The following is a 21,013-nucleotide window of genomic DNA, read 5'->3' on the forward strand; positions in this document are numbered from 1 at the left end:
AATGTAACAGATAAAAGTGTGACAAATGATTGCACCCAACGAACAGTGTTTTATATACAGTTTACAGCTATGGTTTCCTGCTATAAATTAATACTGTACTATCTATAGTACTTATAGTGGATTTCCTGCCAGTTGTCTCTCTTTTCACTTGTAGGGGGTACGGAATCTGATACGAATGAGTCCACGTCAGCATTTGGTCTGGAAGGAGCACAGATTTGACTCACACTCGACTGGATGGGACGGCTTTGACCCGGGGCTGGGGTGCTGACTGGTTAGAGGGAGTTCCCCCCCATCAGACCTTCGTGTGCTGTTCACTGGAACTCCGAGACGGTGACGGGAGTAGAGACAACGGGATCGTCTGGGTAACAGGTACAAATAAAACCCTACGTCCTGTCATCCTGCAATACCACTGTCAGGGCAAGGCGTGAACAGCGGGGGTACTCTTAGCAGCTCGGAACCGTTCTCTCCCCGTGCTCACGATCCAGTTAAAAAATATTCTGAGAAACTATGTACAATAAAATTCATCTTTTAGAAGAGAAAAGCTCTTGGTCATGTAAAGTAATCTGAACCATGCTTTGCTAACACTTCATCTCAGTGGTATGATGGTGACAATGAGAGCTTTCCTTCTTTCAAAGTGACCCGTGTGACGGAGGACCTCAGTCACCCCCCCCCCCCGGGAACGGCAATCCCAATGCCCATGGAGCAAGTCCAGGGGTGTTCTTAGAACCGACTAGACATTGCAACACTTGGGGGAAAACAGTCCCTTCAAGCATCTTTCTAGGTTTCTTTGACCCTGGGAAGGAAAAGCGTGGAACTCAAGGAAGCACCGGCCGGTGGCCCCCACGGCCCCACCCGGAGGGAGCCACAAGACCACGGGTGTCGGCCACCATAAAACACTGCGGACCTAACGGGCGTGAACTTGAAAAGAGCTGGTGTGGGAAGCACCAGGTCTCTCCCTTCCCTACTTTGAACATCTGAGGGGGCAGCCCCATCTCTAAGGAAATCATCCTCCGGTTTATAATCTAGGTTTGTTTTTTAAAAAGTGCGTTCCTTTGTTCACGTGAAGGGGGACCCTCCGGGCAGGGGCATCTGGGTTGTCGTTTTACCGCAAAGAAGGAAAACTGGGCTTCACTGCCACGAGGGGCGCTCCTGCCCCACACTGCAAACAGGAGAGTGCAGCCGAGCACTGACAGGAAGGCGTGGAGACTGGAGAAGAGAAACACTGTATCTCACAACCACTTGTGGGGTCAAGGCTCCTCTGGGCTATGTTCTTTTAGGGAAAAAAACAACAACAGAAAGCTGCAGGTTTAGTACAGCCCTTTAAAGGAAATGCAAAACCGTTAGCTTGTAGCAAACAAGGCATACAGCAAGTCAGGAAAATACTGTATTGCTCAGGTTTTTGGTAAAGATGTAGCGATGCTTGGAGATGAAAAGAACCTAGATTTATTATTTTTTTTTATAGCAGAGTAATACCAGTGTTGTTCAATAACCAAATATTGTGAATTGATATTACTAGCGGAACTTTTGTATCTATGCCAAGTTGTGTGCTGCAACACAGAAAACGCGTTAGGAGTGGAGTAGACTGAGCCGGCAGAAAAACAATCTCTGTACAACAGACAACAGTCGCCAATAATTTAAATAGCGTCAAACTCCCCAGATTACAAGGTTTGACGTGATCTGACTTCCTACTATCATATACAAATAAATTAACCCTATAAAGAATTTTAGCTTAACTTAAAATTGCACCTAGAAAGATATGGGATTGTTTGTACCTATTACAAAAAACCTGTTAAAATCAAGGGCTGTTACAAAGAATGAGGTAAACTGAAGACTCTCTCCACTACGCAGCCTTCAGATAAATGGCTTGTTCTGTTTTTTTTTTGTTTTGTTTTTTTTCTATTGAGTTCTAGGTTTGCACACCACAGTGTTTTGCTAGCAAAGCATTCAGAATTCTCTTCCGGGAGCTACTGGCATGTGTGTGTAGATAAATTTACACACACACACACACACACACACATACACATACACATACACACACACATATATACACACTGTATACTGCATCAGCAAAATATATATATTATATATATATTTATATAAATATAAGGAACATTTCCCCCCCCCCCCACAACATGTTTCTTAGTGTTTGACTTTTGTGTGTTTCTTCGTTTCGTTTGCTTTGTACACAGAGAGTAGGGAATCTCAGAACCGTTACACACACGTTAGCGAACAGGGTCTGATCTCCCGGCGTCCTGATGTGGCAGAGCAATGGCCACCCGGGCGGGGCTGTGGCTCCGCCCGCGACAGGAAGCTCAGGACACCGCTCTCTCAGGAGGTGAGGCCAGCCCCACAGGAAACTCTCTTGCACCCCTTAGTCCACCATGACTCATAAATACACTTTTCCCCCTCAACTGAGTCCGCTAGACATTAGGAACGGAGCGACAGAGTCACCAAGGGCCGCCTGCTTCTCAGTGGAAAAGCACCCGGCCCCGCCCTGCTGCCGTCACAGTGCCGACCGACTGCTTGGATCCACGCTGAGGCGGTGTGGTCACTACTGTCTGTATTTGGTTACGGAAAAGGCTCTCGTTTCTTTCTTTTTAAAAAAATCCAAAGTGCACAGTGAGAACAAATCAAAGCATTTCTCTTCTTTCCTGCATCCGTCTCATCTCGAGCACCTTCCTAAGGCGACGGTGACTCAGATGCCGGGCCTTTTGTCTTACCCACCCTCCAAAAGTTAAAAAAAATAAAAATAAAACGAAAATAAAAATAAAAATCATAAACGTCAAGCAATTTAGACATTCATCAGCCTGGTAAACAAACTTTGCCAGCAAACAGAAGCCCTACGATGGTAAAGAAAATCGATAAGACAAAAAGTACGTAAGACGACCCAACGACTGTGTTGTTGGGTAACTTATAGGGTTGGCCTCCGACTTCATTGATGTAAAATCCTATTGGGAATATTAGGGCAGCCATACAGAAAAGGATCACTGTAAAACAAACCAAAACACAACATTAGTAACACGGCTTGGTGATCAGGAAAACAATGAAAATCTGGTACAAAAGAAGACTGTAAGGTTTGTGGCTGGATAACATGGTCAAAACTGTTCCCAGGTGAACCACCTGTCCAAAGATGTGCATAGACCCCAGATCACATAATACCCTCAAAGCCTAACGGGCAAATTCGGTAAAATCTGGGCTTGCCTTTTACAACAATTTCAAATACTAGCCTTCAAAGAGGCCCCCTAATCCTACTAAATACCTGCACATTTTACTCTTGACCATGTCAAGTCAGGATTGAGGGTTAAGTTCTAGCCGTACGGTTTACGGGCTACGTAAGCTTAGGCCTCTGGGTCCTTCTGAAAACGGAGTAAATACCGGCAGTGCAGTGCGAATGACCCGGCCCCAAGTCCCTGGCGCCCCGCCAGGCGGACAGGACGGGCTGAGGAAACCGTGCACGTCACCACCGTGGCTGTTCCTCTGCTGAGTCTCTGCCCCCCCCCCCCCCCCGTGGGTATCAGTTAGAAGGGACAGGAGAAAAGGTCCACGGAAGTACCAGGTGCCTCAACTCGGATTCATAGTCAGACGGCAGGAAAAGCCTCAGACTTCCGGGATAATTAGCAAATCGTCAGTAGTCACTTCTTATGGACCACGTCAGAACAAACAAACAAAAATACCCAACCTCTCGCCCTGGCCGGTTGGCTCAGCGGTAGAGCGTCGGCCTAGCGTGCGGAGACCCGGGTTCGATTCCCGGCCAGGGCACACAGGAGAAGCGCCCATCTGCTTCTCCACCCCTCCGCCGCGCTTTCCTCTCTGTCTCTCTCTTCCCCTCCCGCAGCCAAGGCTCCATTGGAGCAAAGATGGCCCGGGCGCTGGGGATGGCTCTGTGGCCTCTGCCCCAGGCGCTAGAGTGGCTCTGGTCGCAACATGGCAACGCCCAGGATGGGCAGAGCATCGCCCCCTGGTGGGCAGAGCGTTGCCCCATGGTGGGCGTGCCGGGTGGATCCCGGTCAGGCGCATGCGGGAGTCTGTCTGACTGTCTCTCCCTATTTCCAGCTTCAGAAAAATGAAAAAAAAAAAAAAAAATACCCAACCTCTGTCAGGTTTCTGAACACACAGAGGTTCAAATGGGGGTGGGTTTTATATACAAACACAATGAAATCCAATATTTGCTAAAATGTATCAAGAAAAATATCAGAAAACCCATGGTCTGCGTGGAAGTAATTGCACAGGCCACTGTTTTAGCCAGCGGCACGCTACCAAAGGAATGCTCTTCTTAACGAAGGCTAGTTACCTACACAGAAGCCAGCTTTTCCAAGAAAACAGTAGATGCTCTTTGAAAGCACTTTGGTCTAATGTGCAGTCCTTCAAATTTCTTTGGAGGCAGAAGCATTTCAGTGCAATGTGAAGGCAGATTACTATATTCGTTGTCTGTAGAGAATTGAGGCTTTCCACTATTATCTGAATGAGAAAGCTTTTCTCAGTTAGACCTATCCCCGGGAACAGAGGCAGAGTCCTGGATAAACAAATCGGCTGACACTTATCCCGAATTGCTTTTGTGTTAGACAATCAACACAATTTAACAGAGTCCTTAAAAAGCCAACAGGAGTCTTTTCCTGGAAAGCTCTCTAGAAATGTATTAACAAGTACATTTTCTCAAGTGATGGACGTTCTCAAGAGATACACCAGCAACCTTATTTTTCACTATTTAGGTGAATTATTTTGTATTACAGACACAGTCTATTTCATCTCAGGCAAATAACCACTCTAAATCATGTTATAAAAGCAAATTTGGCTTCTTTTGGATAACCACCATAAAACAAATGAAAAATCTCGTAATTAGGTGTTAGAGTTTCTGGTGCTCCTGTTGTTAAGTCAGCAGTAAATAAGTTTCATCGGGGCTGCTGATGTCCCCTGATGGTACTAGGTGTCACCAAGTTCTAATGGTTCTTATGCCTGAATATGGTTTGGTAAATAAAATGAAACAATCTACAGATAATCTATAAAAACAATGGGATACAATTAGTTTTTAAAACAATATTTCTTTTTTTAATGTTTATTTTATTGATTTTAGAGAGAGGAAGGAAGAGAGAGAGAGACAGGAACATTGAGCTGTTCCCGCATGTGCCCTGACCCGGGATTGAGCTAGCAACCTCTGTGCTTCCAGGCTGAGCTATGCGGCCACAGCAAAAACAATGTTTCTAAAATAATTTAGAAATATGCAGATATTACAGTTTGTTGTTAATTGATGTGCCAACTTTATTTCTATACTTTCTTATTTTCTATTGTAAAATAAAAATCTACCCATTATAACAAAGTAATCATTTAATGACTATATTTAAAGTAGAGTTTAATATTTTATAAGACTTAATTATTTTCCAAATTGGTTAGGAACAGCTTAATTAAATTTAAAGGAAGCAATGAACTCTCAGTCAGTCTAATTTTGGTTTTTAATCCAAAGAATCAGGTTCTCCCAGGATATTTACTATGGGTAGATGATTTTTCTTTTAAGCTACAGGACCTGTGAAGTTACTATATTAAGTATCATTGATGATAATATCTTGTCAACATTTTACAATTAAGTTCTGGGTCCTAAACAAACCTATGAAGACACAACTGTGCGTTGGGCGCCAGGTGCCCTGGTCGATGAGAATTCAATTAGGGCGGCGAAGGAAACAAGGAGGGTCGGGCTTCAAAACACAGACACGTCTTTGCGACCTTCCCCGCATGGGCCAGCCCACCATGTGCAGCTAGCTCTCGAGACATCGCCCACTGTGTAAGCGCAGCGGAAAACGTCACCCCCCATTCTTACCAAGATCACAGCTTAGCTGGCACAGAAATGTATACAATAGAGATGATGGTCGACAACAGGGCAGTTCCAGGCCTGAATGGAAACACCAGACCCCGTGAGGACTGCTCGCCCAGTGGACTAGCCCTGGTGACAAAAAAACGATCTATCTGCCTGATGGACGGTGGTGCAGTGGAAAGAGCGTCAACCCGGGACACTAGAGATCTGGGTTCAAAACGCCGAGGTCACCGGCTCGAGTGCAGGCTCACTGGCTCAGCTGGAGCCCCACCACCCTGGTCACGGCACATACGGGAAGCAGTCAATGAACGGAAGTGACATAGCTACGAGTTGATGCTTCTCACCTCTCTCCATTCCTCTCTTTTGTGCTAAAAAACAAATAATCCCCCCAAAGCTAAACAAACACTCACCCCCAAAAAACCCTATGTATTTAAGGAAGCTAAGAGTAACACAGCACTATGCTTCCTTAGGTGACACTAACTCCAAGATACAGTCCTGAGCTAAACAATCAAGGTACAGGATAATATAAACAGAGTAAACACACATGTACAGAATACTCACCCAACACACACATGTTCCTATGCATGGAACACCTCTGGTAGGAAACACTACACTAGGCACAGTGGTTGCCTCCAGCAAAGGGTCCTGGCCGAGTGACAGGGCACAGGTAAGACTGCTCACTCACTTCACCGAGTGCCTCTTTCATAGACTCTGAATTATATTATATGTATACTATTTTAAAAACTTAGATTATTTATTATTTATTTTATTTTTTTAAATTCCTTTTACAGAAAAGGGGTAGGGGGCAAGAAGCATCAACTCCCACATGTACCTTGACCGGGCAAGCCCAGGGTTTTGACCAGTGACCTCAGCGTTCCAGGTCAATGCTTTTCCACTGAGCTACCACGGGTCAGGCCGTTTCTATTTTTTATTAAGTGAAGGGAGAGGAAGCAGAGAGACAGAGTCCCACATGCACCCTGACCAGGCTCCACCTGGCAAGTCCCCTATGGGGTGATGTTTTTCCCATGTGGGCTGCTCCATTGCTAAATAACTGAGCTATTTTTAGTGCCTGAGGCTGAGGCCATGAAGCCACCCTTAGTGCCTGGGGCCATCGCTCGAACCAATCGAGCTATGGCTATGGGTGAGGGTGGTGGGAGGGAGAGAGAAAAGTGAGAGGGGGAGGAGAGGGGTGGATGAAGAACTGAAACGACACAGGTCGTTTCTCCTGTGTGCTCTGACAGGGAATTGAACCCCGGACATCCACACACTGGGCTGACACTCTACCACTGAGCCAACTGGTCAGGGCCAAATTATTATTATTTATTATTATTTTTTTTTTTTCCCCTGAAGTTGGAAACGGGGAGGCAGTCAGACAGACTCCCGCATGTGCCGGACCGGGATCCACTCGGCATGCCCACCAGGGGGTGATGCTCTGCCCATCTGGGCGTCGCTCTGCCGCAATCAGAGCCATTCTAGCGCCTGAGGCAGAGGCCACAGAGCCATCCTAAGTGCCCGGGCCAACTTTGCTCCAGTGGATCCTTGGCTGCGGGAGGGGAAGAGAGAGACAGAGAGGAAGGAGAGGGGGAGGGGCGGAGAAGCAGATGGGCGCTTCTCCTGTGTGCCCTGGCCAGAAATCGAACCCAAGACTCCCACACGCCAGGCCAACGCTCTACCACTGAGCTAACCGGCTAGGGCCCCAAATTATTATTTTTTTAAAGGAAAAACACACTGAATGCTGGGTAACTACCTATCCTTAAATATTTTCTATTGAAGGGAAAGAAAAACAAGATAATCTTAGTTCTCTCCCTGTATTGGGTCACAAGAAACAATGGCTCAGTGAGCATCTTAATCCTTGCTTTGACTCATACTACTTTGCTAAATTATGTTAGAGAGTTTTCCATAGTCATAGCATACGCATTCCTAAATTTCAACTAAATCCAGAAACATCCTTCTTTGATTTTACATAAAGAATTCTATCTGGACAAATGATTGTACCTGTGACTAGAGATTCTCTCTTTTTTTTTTTTATAAATAAATTTTTATTTTAATGGGGTGACATCAATAAATCAGGGTACATATATTCAAAGAAAACATTTCCAGGTTATCTTGTCATTTAGTTCTGAGTAGAGATTCTCTTTCAGTTCCTCATCAATACCCTTGAATGCGGCAGCACTGTCTCTACGACTGCCTCTGGACCCTGCTATCTCGAAAGCCCTGTCCTGGGAGGTCTCTTGGACCTCAAACGAGATCACCACTTTGTCTCACATTTCTTAACAAGGACGTAGATATTTTGTGCCTGATTTTTTTATGAACTAAATCTTAAAGTTAAGGTGGATATAGAGACAAAAAATAAAACAACAGAACCAGAAACATACATTAAGAGCAAGTTTCACCGAGAGAGGGACAGACTGAGACTCGTGCACTAACACCCCCTATCTTATGGTCTTAAGGACTGAGCTGGGGTTACCCTACGTTTAGCCCGAGTTCTAAATGAAAATAAGTTGTGCTATAATTTTCATTACAAACATTTGCTGACTGATTTTAGAGCGAGAGGAAGGCGGCAAGAGAGAGAGACAGGAACTTCAATCTGTTCATGTTTGTGCCCCGACCAGGACCAAACCGGCAATCTCTGTGCTGGGGCCGATACTCGAACCAACTGAGCCATCTGGACAGGGCACAATATTCATTTTGTAAAACTTGTCACCTGAGATGACGTCCAGGCACTGAATAGAAAGTTAAACCCTACAGGATGGCGTCAGCACTGTCACTCCACCTGACAGCAGGGCTCTCAACAGGACCCTGTGGCCGTTTGGGGCCAGAGAGGTCTTTGCTGTGGGCAGTCCTGTGCGTGTCCTGTGCGTGTCCTGTGCAGGATGTGTACAGCATCCCTGGCCTCAACTCACGAGGTGTCAGAAGCATCCCCTACTTGTGATAACCAAGTCTGTTTCCAGACATTGGTTAGGAATCACTTGGGAGTGCCTGACCGGGCGGTGGCGCAGCGGATAGAGCGTTGGACTGGGATCCTGAGGACCCAGGTTCGAGACCCTGAGCGCGGGCTCATCTGGTTTGAGCAAAAGCTCACCAGCTTGGACTCAAGGTTGCTGGCTTGAGCAAGGGGTCACTGGCTTGGCTGGAGCCCCCTGGGGTCAAGGCACATATGAGAAAGCAATCAATGAATAACTAAGGTGTCGCAATGTGCAACGAAAAACTGATGATTGATGCTTCTCATCTCTCCATTCCTGTCTGTTTGTCCCTGTCTATCCCTCTCTCTGTTTCTGAAAAGAAAAGAATCACCTGGGGCAAAGCAGCTTTAGAGAGAAAGAGGCAAGAAAGTGGAACCACAAAAAATAACTTTTCTTTGTGCATTTTTGTTTCAACTTGGGAGAAGCCTCTTACATGCTCTGAAATTAAGCCAATTCTGCCATATATAAATATGTCACAGCCCTGGGCATTAGTGAACGGAGTGAGAAATGCTGGGAAACAATTATTAAATATCAAATGTGTTGGTTCTTCCATGGTCACACACAACTGACAGAAGAAACTAAAAATCAGGGGTATTAAAAAGTACAACAGCACCTGTATCAAATTTACATTTGTCATATTTTTTTGTCTAGATTTATCTTTATTGGATAGAAGATACCAATTCCTTCAAGAAGAGGAAAGACTCGGGCTAGCGGCAGCTATGAGTCACAGACCTGGAACACTCATGTCACAGTGTGAGCAAAAAAAATAAAAATTTTTTAAAAATAGCATTTCATACGAAGCAAGGTTTTGGAGGTCCTGGTCTGGTGCGGGTTCTGAAGAACCGATGTGGGGCTATGCGGGTACTGCCGGCCACACGCAGGTGGCGCTCTTGGTGGTTACACAGTCCTTATCACTAATTCTTGCTGCCCTCATAGAGACCACATGCCTCCTAGACAAATGACCGAGCACAACAGGTTACTTACTTCCAGTGAATGCTATCCATCGGGCATATTTTGTAGCTTCTCTTCGCCAGTGGGAAGCCACCAGCAAACCACATGTAACAGTCAATGAAATGATCCCCAAGATGATAAAAAACAGGGTGGTGACCCACTCCGGGGGGAGCCGCGGCGGGATGCACGTCCGTTCTCGTCCGTGGATTGTCTGACATTGCCGCACGAGGCCCACCGTGAGCGCTCCTGGGGAGATGGGAAAGAAGGGGACCTTTTAGTGGCTCTATCGTACGCAGGGGATAGTCCCCAGGACCCCTGCCTGCCCTTCTTAGAGCAAGCGTCCTTCTCTCCACAGGCGTCGCTCACGCACTCCATTCCACTGAGCCCCCTCTGCAGCAGAATGCTGTGATTCCTAAGGCGGCTTAACATACAGAGTGAACTTAAAAAAAACAACAACTCACAAAGCCATGAAATGTTTAATCATTCACTAAGCAAGTGCTTTTCTGAATACTGTGTCAGTTGGGCATTGTTCCTAGGCTCCCGGAGGGGAACAGTGAACGAGAGGGAGGAGGTTCCTGCTGGGAACTTGCGTATTCCGGGTGCCGAGACGCACCGCACACCCCTTCACCTTGGCTAGGGAGAAAAACACTTTTCAGGAGACGAAGGCAAGCTTAAAATACATACTGTATTTTATTAAGTAACACACCATGGGGTTCAGAATACTTTTTTTCTTATTTTTCTCCTTAAAACCCTAGGTGTGTCTTTCGGTCAGGTGCGTCTTATAGAGTAAAAACTACGGTATGTTTAAGCGTAATACAAAAGTCATATTAAATAATGAATTAAATTAGAACCAATATATTTTTATCCAAATTAAGTGGTCTAAGAATATTACAGAAAGAAAATGGGAAAACCAGGAAGTCCCACCTCACCCCCAGTTTGGTAAGTTCACCCATTTCTGTAGAAGGTACAGTGTTCACAGCCGCCACACCATTGCCAGACGCTTGGCCGGAAAAGCAGGCAGGCACGATGGTGACGTGAAGTACCTCCCCCCTCTCCTTGTTCATTCAAATAACAGAAAAGCAATTTTTGTGACACGTCGAGTGCTGCTTTTACACCAACGTGTTCTCAGGAAAAACTGAAGGAGCCCCTCTATCAAAGGTGGGGTGCATCCCTTTGTAGAAACCCAGCTGAAGGAAGGTGAAACGGTAATTATCTTATCTTCTTCCCCACTGAGAACAAAATGTTACTTTTGTGTAAAAACTATCTCCCCCCTTTCAAGGCAAATGCAAGTGAGAAAACTGCTGTGAAAATGACAGGGAAAGAAATTTCTGGAGCCATAGACGTTTATTTTCTCAATGTGAACAACAACACAGCACTTGCCTAGGACAAGTGCCTGTTGTTTTTTTAGGACCGCAGTAAAACCCGCAGAGGCATTCTGGGGGGCTGCCTGGGGGAGGAGGCAGACCAGGGTGGGTGCGTGCACACAGACGTGGGGGGGGGGCGGGGGTAGGTGTGTGTGGGGGGGTTCTTGGAAGCAGAGGCTTTCCTGCAACTTGTGGTTTCATGGATACATGTTTAGAAACAGGGCAATGTGTTCAAAGAAAATGAAGCCAAAAAAAAATCAGTTCTGCTCTCAAAACTGAATTGTACTCTCTTTTTTCTTCTTTCTCCTATTGATTTCCGACTCTCCCTCTCTCAGGAGAATGGAGGAAGACACCTCCAACAAGTTGTCCCTTTTTCCCTCAAATCACCTAACAGCCAGGCCCACCCTGGAGCACCCAGAGGAGCGCAGCGTGGTGGCTAAGGGATCCGTGCCAGGAGGGGGTGAAGGGGCAGAGAGGGGCAGAGTCGTCACCTCTGCCTGTAGTCACCACACTCCTCCCAGCGGCTGCCGGGGGCGGAGCTATTCCCAGACCAGAGCAGCGCGGCAGGTCAGTGTCGACCCCGTACGCCCCGGGTTCTGGGTGATCCCTGGTCGGGGATCACATCAGAATCAACCAGTGAATGCGTCATAAAAATGCATAAAGCAGGACAACCCCGTCCCACCCGCTCTGAAAACAATGAAAAGACAGTTGTGACCATCACCACCCTTTCAAGTATGGTGGCAACTGCTTGCAGTAAGAAAAGGGAGGAGGATGGGAGCAAGCACTGGGGGTTTGCACAACTGTTCTCCCACTGAACGATGAAAAGTTTCCTCGAGGGGAAACATAGTGTTTCTTACTATGATAAAGCATTATACTGCAATTTTGGAAATAAAGAAGGCTTTTAGGACAGAACTCAAGAACCCCTAACAGGGCCTGACCTGTGGTGGCACAGTGGATTAAGCGTTGACCTTGAACGCTGAGGACGCTGGTTCAAAACCCTGCACTTGTCTGGTCAAGGCACATATGGAGTTGATGCTTCCTGCTCTTCCCCCCTTTCTCTCTCTCTCTCTCCTCTCTAAAATGAATAATAAAAAAAAGAACTCCTAACAGGAAATTGCTCCTGATCACTCAGCAAAAGGCCTCTAACAAATGACCCTCTGTGGTCCCATCCCCTTCAGAAAAGCTGACTGCTCTAAGAATAAACAGGCAGCCTGACCAGGCAGTGGCGCAGTGGATAGAGCGTCGGACTGGGATGCTGAGGACTCAGGTTCAAGACCCCGAGGTCACCAGCTTGAACGTGGGCTCATCTGGTTTGAGCAAAAGCTCACCAACTTGGACCCAAGGTCACTGGCTCGAGCAAGGGGTTACTCAGTCTGCTGAAGGCCCGCGGTCAAGGCACATATGAGAGGGCAATCAATGAACAACTAAGGTGTCGCAATGCGCAACAAAAAACTAATGATTGATGCTTCTCATCTCTCTGTTCCTGTCTGTCTGTCCCTGTCTATCCCTCTCTGACTCTCTGTCTCTGTTAAAAAAAAAAAAATAAATAAACAGGCAACGAGAGACCCTTTGACAAAAAATGTAACACTGAGGATTCTGACGATGGCCACAACATTCTTCACAACTTAAGATACATGGAAAGCATCCCATGGTGACTCTATAAGCCAGTGGGCTTTGACTCACATTTGAGAATTATTTTTGCTGGCAGTTATTTAAAACTGTAGTTCAGTCAATTATTCTGAAAACACCTCTCCTTCAAAACAGGTCTGAGCATTGTCTGCTGCCTCTCCTTCCGGCTGGTGGGCAGGGCAGGGCGGGGCAGGGCGCAAACTGAACTCTCTGGGCCCGCAGACTGTGCAACTCGGAGCAGGACTCTCCTCGCTCCTCTCCTGCCCGCGGGCCACACCACGTGAGTACAAGCAGAACGAGTCAGAAAATGAAGATGAGGGCCGTGCCTTCTACACACCAAATGGGAATAAGTAACCTGACAGATGGTCAGCCTTTAAAGGCGAGTTATGGCTCCTGTCTAGACAGAGGTCCGCATCGCTGCGAGCTGGAAGAGAAGGAAGCTGACACTAGCACACACCGGAAGGAGAAGGGAGCCGGCGCCAGCACACACCGGAAGGAGAAGGGGGCTGGCGCTCGCACACACCGCACACACCAGAAGGGAGCTGGCGCCGGCACACACCTGAAGGAAGAGGGAGTTGGCGCCGGCACACACCAGAAAGAGAAGGGAGCTGGCGCCCGCACACACCGGAAGGAGAAGGGAGCTGGCGCCGGCACACACCGGAAGGAGAAGGGAGCTGGCGCCGGCACACACCGGAAGGAGAAGGGAGCTGGCGCCGGCACACACCTGGAGGAGGAGGGAGCTGGTGCCGGCACACCCCGAAAGGAGAAGGGAGCTGGCGCCGGCACACACCGGAAGGAGAAGGGAGCTGGCGTCGGCACACACCGGAAGGAGAAGGGAGCTGGCGCTCGCACGCACACACACACACACCTGAAGGAGGAGGGAGCTGGCGCCGGCACACCCCGAAAGGAGAAGGGAGCTGGCGCCGGCACACACCTGAAGGAGGAGGGAGCTGGCGCCGGCACACACCGGAAGGAGAAGGGAGCCGGCGCCGGCACACACCGGAAGGAGAAGGGAGCTGGCGCGGGCACACCCCGAAAGGAGAAGGGAGCTGGCGCCGGCACACCGGAAGGAGAAGAGAGCTGACGCCGGCACACCCCGAAAGGAGAAGGGAGCTGCCGCCGGCACACACCGGAAGGAGAAGGGAGCTGGCGCCGGCACATACCTGAAGGAGGAGGGAGCTGGCGCTGGCACACCCCAGAAGAAGGGAGCTGGCGCTGGCACACCGGAAGGAGAAGAGAGCTGACCCGGCACACCCCGGAAGGAGAAGGGAGCTGACCCGGCACACCCCGGAAGGAGAAGGGAGCTGACGCCGGCACACCCCAGAAGAAGGGAGCTGACGCCAGCATACACCGGAAGGCACGCTATCCACAGGAAAGTCAGTCCACTAATGTGTATTTTATTGAGGGTCGTCCATGTGCTTGGCACTGTTGTCTGGCCAGGGATCCCAAAACTAACACCGTCACGCTTCCGCTGAAAATAGACTTTCCTTAAATACATGATTCGAGGGCTGCTGCGAACAGTGGTCCGTCCACACTGCTGCTAAGAGCCAGGTTCTTGACTAGGACTCCGGGTCAACATAATCCACAACACACGCGTGTGCGGCGTGAGCACTGTGAGGAAAGGGATCTGCAAAGGCAATGGGGCTGCTACCGTGAGATCTTCTCAAGCGCAGCCACTGTACCCACTTCCCAGCTCCTTAAATTTCATCTTTTACCTCAGAGAATCACCACCTGACCTTTTTCTTACACTGACTCATCAAGATCTGTCACCTCCCCCAAATTCTCTAGACACTGTTTGTATCACGCACCTGGGCGCTTGATTTTAAGGTAGCTTCTTTTTATCCCAAACAGAAAAAGGAGCTTTTCAGGAGAGAACCGAACCTTCTGGCGGAGGGCACGAAGCGGAATTCATAGGCACGGGATGAAGGTGGACAAGAAACCAGTTCTATTGAAACCACCCGCATTCACAGGCCCTGCAGGAACCTCTCGGTGTGACTCCCTGGCGCCCCAGCGTGGCCCCAGCGCAGAAGTCGCTGATTTGTTTGACCAGCAAGTTTTTTTTTTTTTTTTTTTTTGATAAATCTTTTTTAATTTATTCATTTTTTAGAGAGGAGAGGGAGAGACAGACGGAGAGACGGAGAGAGAGAAGGGGGAGGAGCTGGAAGCATCAACTCCCATATGTGCCTTGACCAGGCAAGCCCAGGGTTTCAATCAGGTGACCTCAGCATTTCCAGGTCGACGCTTTATCCACTGCGCCGCCACAGGTCAGGCTTTTCTGCTTCTTGAAGGGCCTGTGGTTCCACCCCCCAAACCATCCGTCCCTCCTCCCTCCGCACGTCCCTCTTCCCCGGGCATGTGCAGCTGTTTCCTAGGTAACCAATGCAGCCGAACCAAAGACGTGCAGGCAGTAAAAGCAAGCAAACCAGGCCTCACAGCGTCCCACCCACGCCTCGAATCTCCCGTGGGGGAGCACACACCGCAGGAGCTCACACTGAACGCTGCCCTGCTTGGTGGGGTGCGCCAACTAAGGATTTTCCACACTGTCTCCTAGAGACCAGACCCTGCTGAACGACTGGGCGCAGCCGGTCTGAGCGGGCCTGCTGCCCCGTGAGGAGGACTGCCAGCCAGGCCTGCGTGTCAGCACCGCCTGAGAAAGCTGTGTCACTGGAGGGCTGAAACTCGGGGCCGCGTGAGGTGCATGGCTGCTTTCCGCCGGGCGGTCAGTTTTCATGGTCCTGAGGACCCCGTGTCCCTGTGATTTCACTACCCACCCACCCCCCCACCCCCCCACCCCCACCCCCCGTTCTCAAGATTTCCTTCTTGTCTTTGGGTTTTGACTGTGACGTGTTTAGGTGTGGACTGCTTTGATTCTACCCTACCTGGAATTTGTTGAGATTTTTCAATATGCAGATTAGTTTTTCATCCAAGCTGGAGATTTGGGGCATTGTCTGTTAAATAGCCTTACTGCCCCTCCTCTCGCTCTTCGGGACGCCGGGCATGTGTGTGCCGGGACACGGGGCGCCGGCTCGGGGCTCCCACGCTCTCTCCTGTCTGCTCTCGGGTGAGACCCCTGTGCGCTCCTGCCTTTGTCTGCTGGCCCCCTCTGCCCGTCTTCATCTTGGGTGGTGTGCTTCCGAACTCCAGAATTTGTTTTCTTTTTGTAATTCCCACCTCTCTTTATTACATATTCTCTATGTGGTGGACATTGTTTTCTTTTTTAGTGTTTAATCGATTTTAGAGAGAGACAGGAACATCAGTCCGTTCCCGTATGTGCCCTGACCAGGGACTGAACCAGCAGCCTCTGCACTCGGGGACGATACTCTAACCCACTGGGCTGCACGGCCAGGGGTGGGCATGGCTTCCTGTCCCTTCAGCGCTTCACACGTGGTTTTATTTTGGGGGACCATGTTTCTCACAGCTGATTTAACCGCCTAGCAGGCCCAATGTCTGGCTCTCCTCAGAGGCGGTTCCTACTGACCACTTCTACTTTCGGCCGGACCTCCCTATTTCTTGATGTGACTTGAAATTTAGTTGACAACTAGAAATTTAAAACAACACAATGTGACAGCTAGGGACACCACATTCCTCCCTTCCCCCGGGTTTATCACTGTTCGTCTGTGTACTGACTTCCCTAAAGCAGTCCTGCAAGGTGTGTGCTCACTGACGTCACCTGGTAGTCAGCTAGCGGTCGGAACAAGATTTCCCTACGAGCCTCGAACTGGCAGTCGCTCCGCCCCAGCTCCAGTGTCCCTGCGTCCACTCCCACGTTCCAGAGGCCACCGACAGCTCGGCCTGAGCAGTCACTCCTGCGTGCGCAGAGCCACGGGGCCACCAGAAGTGAGAGGGGAGGGTGCTCACAGGTCTGTCCTGTGGCCCCATTTCTGCTAGTCCTCTTCTCGCATTATGGAGGAGATTTCCAGAGGTCCCTACTCCCCTACCCAGAAGTTAAACCCAACCGGTCCCAGCGCTGCCATACTGGGCAAGTCACTTCATCGTTCTAGGCCGGCTGCCGCAGGAAAACATCAGGACGCACCGTGTGGGTTTCTGGGGGAATGAAGTAAGATCGTAAAAAAATACCTGTAAGGCGACTGGAACTGCAGGCGCTGAGCTGAGTAGCTATTACATGCTTTCAGGAAAGAAAATGATGCATTTTTGTTTTAAAGAAAATATACACACACAGGACAGCAATAGACAATAATTAATACAATAGTATACTCATGAGACTCACATTCCAAGATAAAAAGGGTGACATGTGATGGTTGCTGAGGCTGCTGGTCATGAAAAGTCCTCAGGACATTACCCTGCCCACCTGCTTCAGTGTATCATTCAGATGGAAGATTAAGCACAGGGCAAGTTCAGACTTGCTGAAATAGAAGCTCTGGGGACCGAGTGTGCCGGAACGGCAATGCTGAAAACACGGGGGTTGAGAATGCTTTGCGAACAGAGTGGAACTGCAAAATGTTTTCTTAGATAGCAGATAGCAAATAAAAGTAAAATGATCATTAAGCTTCTTTTTATTTACTTATTTTTATTTTTCAATCATCGTTTACATTCAACACTATTCGATATTAGCCCCAGATGCACAACAAAGCGGCCAGAAAACCAGGGACCCTACAGTGGTGCTGGCCGCTGCCTCAGGTACCCGGCCGCCCACACCCAGTCTCTTCAGTCTGCTTTTCCTTCCCCTTCAGCTCGCCTGGCTGTTCTGCCCCCGACGTCTGTAAGTAGGACTGTGGTTAGAGGTTGTGTCTCATTCCACTAATGACTGACATCCAGCACTGTCCCCCCTCACACCTGACTCTACTAGCCCAGCTCATGACGCTGGCCTTGGCTCTACCCTACAGACAGGAAACAAATGAGCATGAGTTTTCATGTTAAATCTGCTCTGTTGACAAGTACGACAGGGTACCAGGACCTGTCCCGTCCCTCACCCAGTCACAGACGCTCTTAACCTAGAACACACAGAGAAGTCATCAAAGAGCTCGCCACAGCCTGGCTGTGGGGAGACTTGATGTTTCCTGCCCTCTTCTCTCTCTCCCCTCTCTCTAAAACGAATAAATAAAAAATTTTTAAAAGTTTGTCTTTTTTTTTCTTTTTTCTTCTTTTCCAAGCGAGAGGAGGGGAGATAGGGAGACTCTCGCTTGCGCCCAGACTGGGACCCACTCAGCTACTCCTGCCTGTGGCCCATGCTTGCAATGGTGCTGTCTTTAACGCCTGAGGTGGAGGCTCCACAGAGCCATCCTCAGCACCAGGCCCAATGCGCTGGAACCAACTGAGCCATGGCTGCGGGAGAAGGGGCACAGAGCAGATGGCGCTTCTCTTGTGTGCCCCAACCGGGAATCGAATCCAGGACTTCCACACACTGGGCAGATGCTCTCCCACTGAGCCAACCCTGGGGCCAAGAAGTTGTCTTCTGATCATAACCTCCTAAATCTTACTTTGCTTGAACAACACGCTGACATACAATGGTCTACATCTGTTTTTTGTGTTTTTTTTTTAAAGATTCTGTTTATTAATTTTGTGGGGTGGGAAGGGGATGAGAAGTATCAACTCACTGTAGTTGTTCACTGGTTGCTTCCCAGATGTGCCTGGACAGGGCAAGCCCAGGGTTTCGAACCTGAGACCTCAAGAGTTCTAGGTTGGTGCTCTATCCACTGTGCCACCACAGGTCAGCTATCTCTGTTTATTTTTTAGAAAGAGAGAGAGAGAGGCAAGGAGAGATAGGCAGAGACAGGAACATCGAGCTGTTCCTGTATGTGCCCTGACAGGAGTTCAAACCAACAACTTCTGCACTTCAGGACAATGCCCCAACCTCCCCTAAATACTAAGGGAGACGGAGAGAGAAAAGAAGAGAGAGGGGAGGAGGACAGGAAGCATTCATTTGTTGTTCCATTTAGTTGTGCACTCACTGGTTGCTTCCTGTCTGTGCCCTGACTGGGGATTGAACCTGCAACCTTGTCATTTTGGGACAATACTCTAACTGACTGAGCTAATCAGCCAGGGCTTACATCTGTGTTTTTTTTGTTTGTTTGTTTGTTTTTTTTGTGACCGAGACAGAGAAAGGGACACCTAGGAACAGACAGAGAAGAAGGGAGAGAGATGAGAAGCATCAATTCTTTGTTGCAGCACTTTAGTTGTTCAGTGATTGCTTTCTCCTATGTGCCTTGACCAAGGGGCTACAGCAGACCAACTGACCCTTTGCTCAAACCAGCGACCTTAGGGCCATGTCTACGTCACGCTCAAGCTGGCGACCTCGGGGTTTTGAACCTGGGTCCTCTGCATCCCAGTCCGATGCTCTAGCCACTGCAGCACTGCCTGGTCAGGCATACATCTCTTTTTTGTCTTGTTTTTTTAGACTTATTTATTTTTATTGGAGAGAGAGAGAGGAGAGAGGGAGAGAGAGAGAGTAAAGAGAGAGAACAGGGGGGAGGAGCAGGAAGCATCAACACCCACATGTGCCTTGACCGGACAAGCCCGGGGTTTCGAACCAGAACCTCAGCGTCCCAGGCGGACGCTCTATTCACTGCGCCACCACAGGTCAGGCAGCATATATCTGTTTTAAATAAGAATCACTATATGGGTTTTCAAGTGAGTCAATAAATGATTTTTAAAATTTAAATGAAACTCTCAAAGTATATTTATCTACAGGATGACAAAATACAGTTTCCTGTTTTATGTTACACAATAAGCAAAGAACAGGACTGTAACAAATTATCTTACAGGCCACCTGTGATTATCAGTCACCCTTTGCTTATAGAGCCCTTTAGTTACACTTTGTTACTTCAACTAGTGAGGTCAGGATCATGCTTTGTATACAGAGTGGGGCAAAAGTAGGCTGACAGCTTGTATGGAAAATAATACAATAATTAATAAATAATGATACAAGAATAGTTGCACATACAACTATAAACGTACTTTTACCTCACCCTGTACTTAGCCAGTTGGGGGAAATCTTCCCTTAGGGCCAAAGAATACATCCTAACTCCCTCAGCAAATGTCAGATGGAGAAAAACCGTTGACAGAATACTGATGGTTAGTATAACGTGCCATCGTGACTGGAAAACCCCCAGAGGCACGCTGTCTTTGATCCAGGAGCAGCGCCCGCATACACAGGGCTGGGCAGGCTGGCCAGCACTCCTTTCTCGGTGCCCCACGTGGGAGGGGCGGCGACCCAGGTAAGTACCAGGGCACAGGACAGCGTGGACGGAGAAACGGCACGGGCGAGCAGGCGTAACACAGTATCACATCCTGGTTTAAAAAATCAGATTGCTTTTGGGTAAGTAATCAATTATAATATTATATGTATCCAATGTGGTAAGAGGTTCCCCATTTAGGTGCTTGATAACAAGGGCTCCCACAGGTGCCTAACTGTGGTAGGTGCTCCGGATGAACTAACTTGAATCCGCACAGCCATCTTGCAAGGTGAGAGGTGTTATCCCCACTTACAGATAAGTAACATGCTGAAAGCCCCACCGCTGGGACACGGCAGAGCCAGAATCTGAGTGACTTCTGACTTCAACCCCCATACTATTTTCATGATAATTTTCTTTCTTTCTTTCTTTTTATTTATTTATTTATTTAAAGTGAGAGGAGGAAGAGAGTGAAACAGACTCCTGCATGCACTCCGACCAGGATCTACCCATCAACGCCTGTCTGGGGGCCCATGAGCAAACCAATTAATCCAGTGAAAGGGGAAGTGGGAGAGAAGGGAGAGGGGGAGAGAAGCAGATGGTCACTTCTCATGTGAGCCCCGACCGGGGATCAAACCTGGGACTTCCACATGTGGGACCAACACTCTAGCCACTGAGCAAACCTGCCAGGGCTCACTATAACTTTCTTGATAAAATAATTTTCTAAGAACTCAACATATACCCACTTTTAGTTTAAAGCAAGAGATGGATTCATGAGGATGAAGGAAGAACAAAGAACTATCTTCCAGTTGGCAAAAATAAAGAATGAGCAATCAGGCACTGTTTCAAGCGCAAACTAAACATTTATAGCCTGACTGCTGGTGGCGCAGTGGACAGAGCATCAACCCAGGATGCTGAGGTTCCTGGTTCAAAACCTGGAGGTGGCTTCAGTATGGGATCATAAACATGATCCCAGTGTTTTACCGTGCTTGTTGCCTGACCAGGCGGTGGCGCAGTGGATAGAGCGTCGGACTGGGATGCAGAAAGACCCAGGTACGAGACCCCGAGGTCACCAGTTTGAGCGCAGGCTCATCTGGTTTGAGCAAAAGCTCACCAGCGTGGACCCAAAGTCGCTGGCTCAAGCAAAGGGTTACTCGGTCTGCTGAAGGCCCA

The 21,013-nt window shown here is 48.5% G+C and overlaps 1 protein-coding gene across 1 annotated transcript in view; it reads right to left on the minus strand.

The window, feature by feature from the left end:
- Positions 1 to 21,013, minus strand: part of LOC136403995 (uncharacterized protein C16orf52 homolog B) — a 39,388-nt gene that overhangs the window by 178 nt on the left and 18,197 nt on the right. The window contains exons 2-3 of the mRNA XM_066383448.1: positions 9,751 to 9,963; positions 1 to 2,987 (exon numbers count right to left, since the gene is read on the minus strand). The exon at positions 1 to 2,987 is cut by the window's left edge and continues 178 nt beyond it. Of these exons, the coding sequence (XP_066239545.1) occupies positions 2,803 to 2,987; positions 9,751 to 9,963 (398 nt within the window). The 3' untranslated portion in view covers positions 1 to 2,802. The remainder of the gene's footprint in view (positions 2,988 to 9,750; positions 9,964 to 21,013) is intronic.

This window comes from Saccopteryx leptura, chromosome 4 (genome assembly GCF_036850995.1).
Source record: "Saccopteryx leptura isolate mSacLep1 chromosome 4, mSacLep1_pri_phased_curated, whole genome shotgun sequence".
Lineage (NCBI taxonomy): Eukaryota > Metazoa > Chordata > Mammalia > Chiroptera > Emballonuridae > Saccopteryx > Saccopteryx leptura.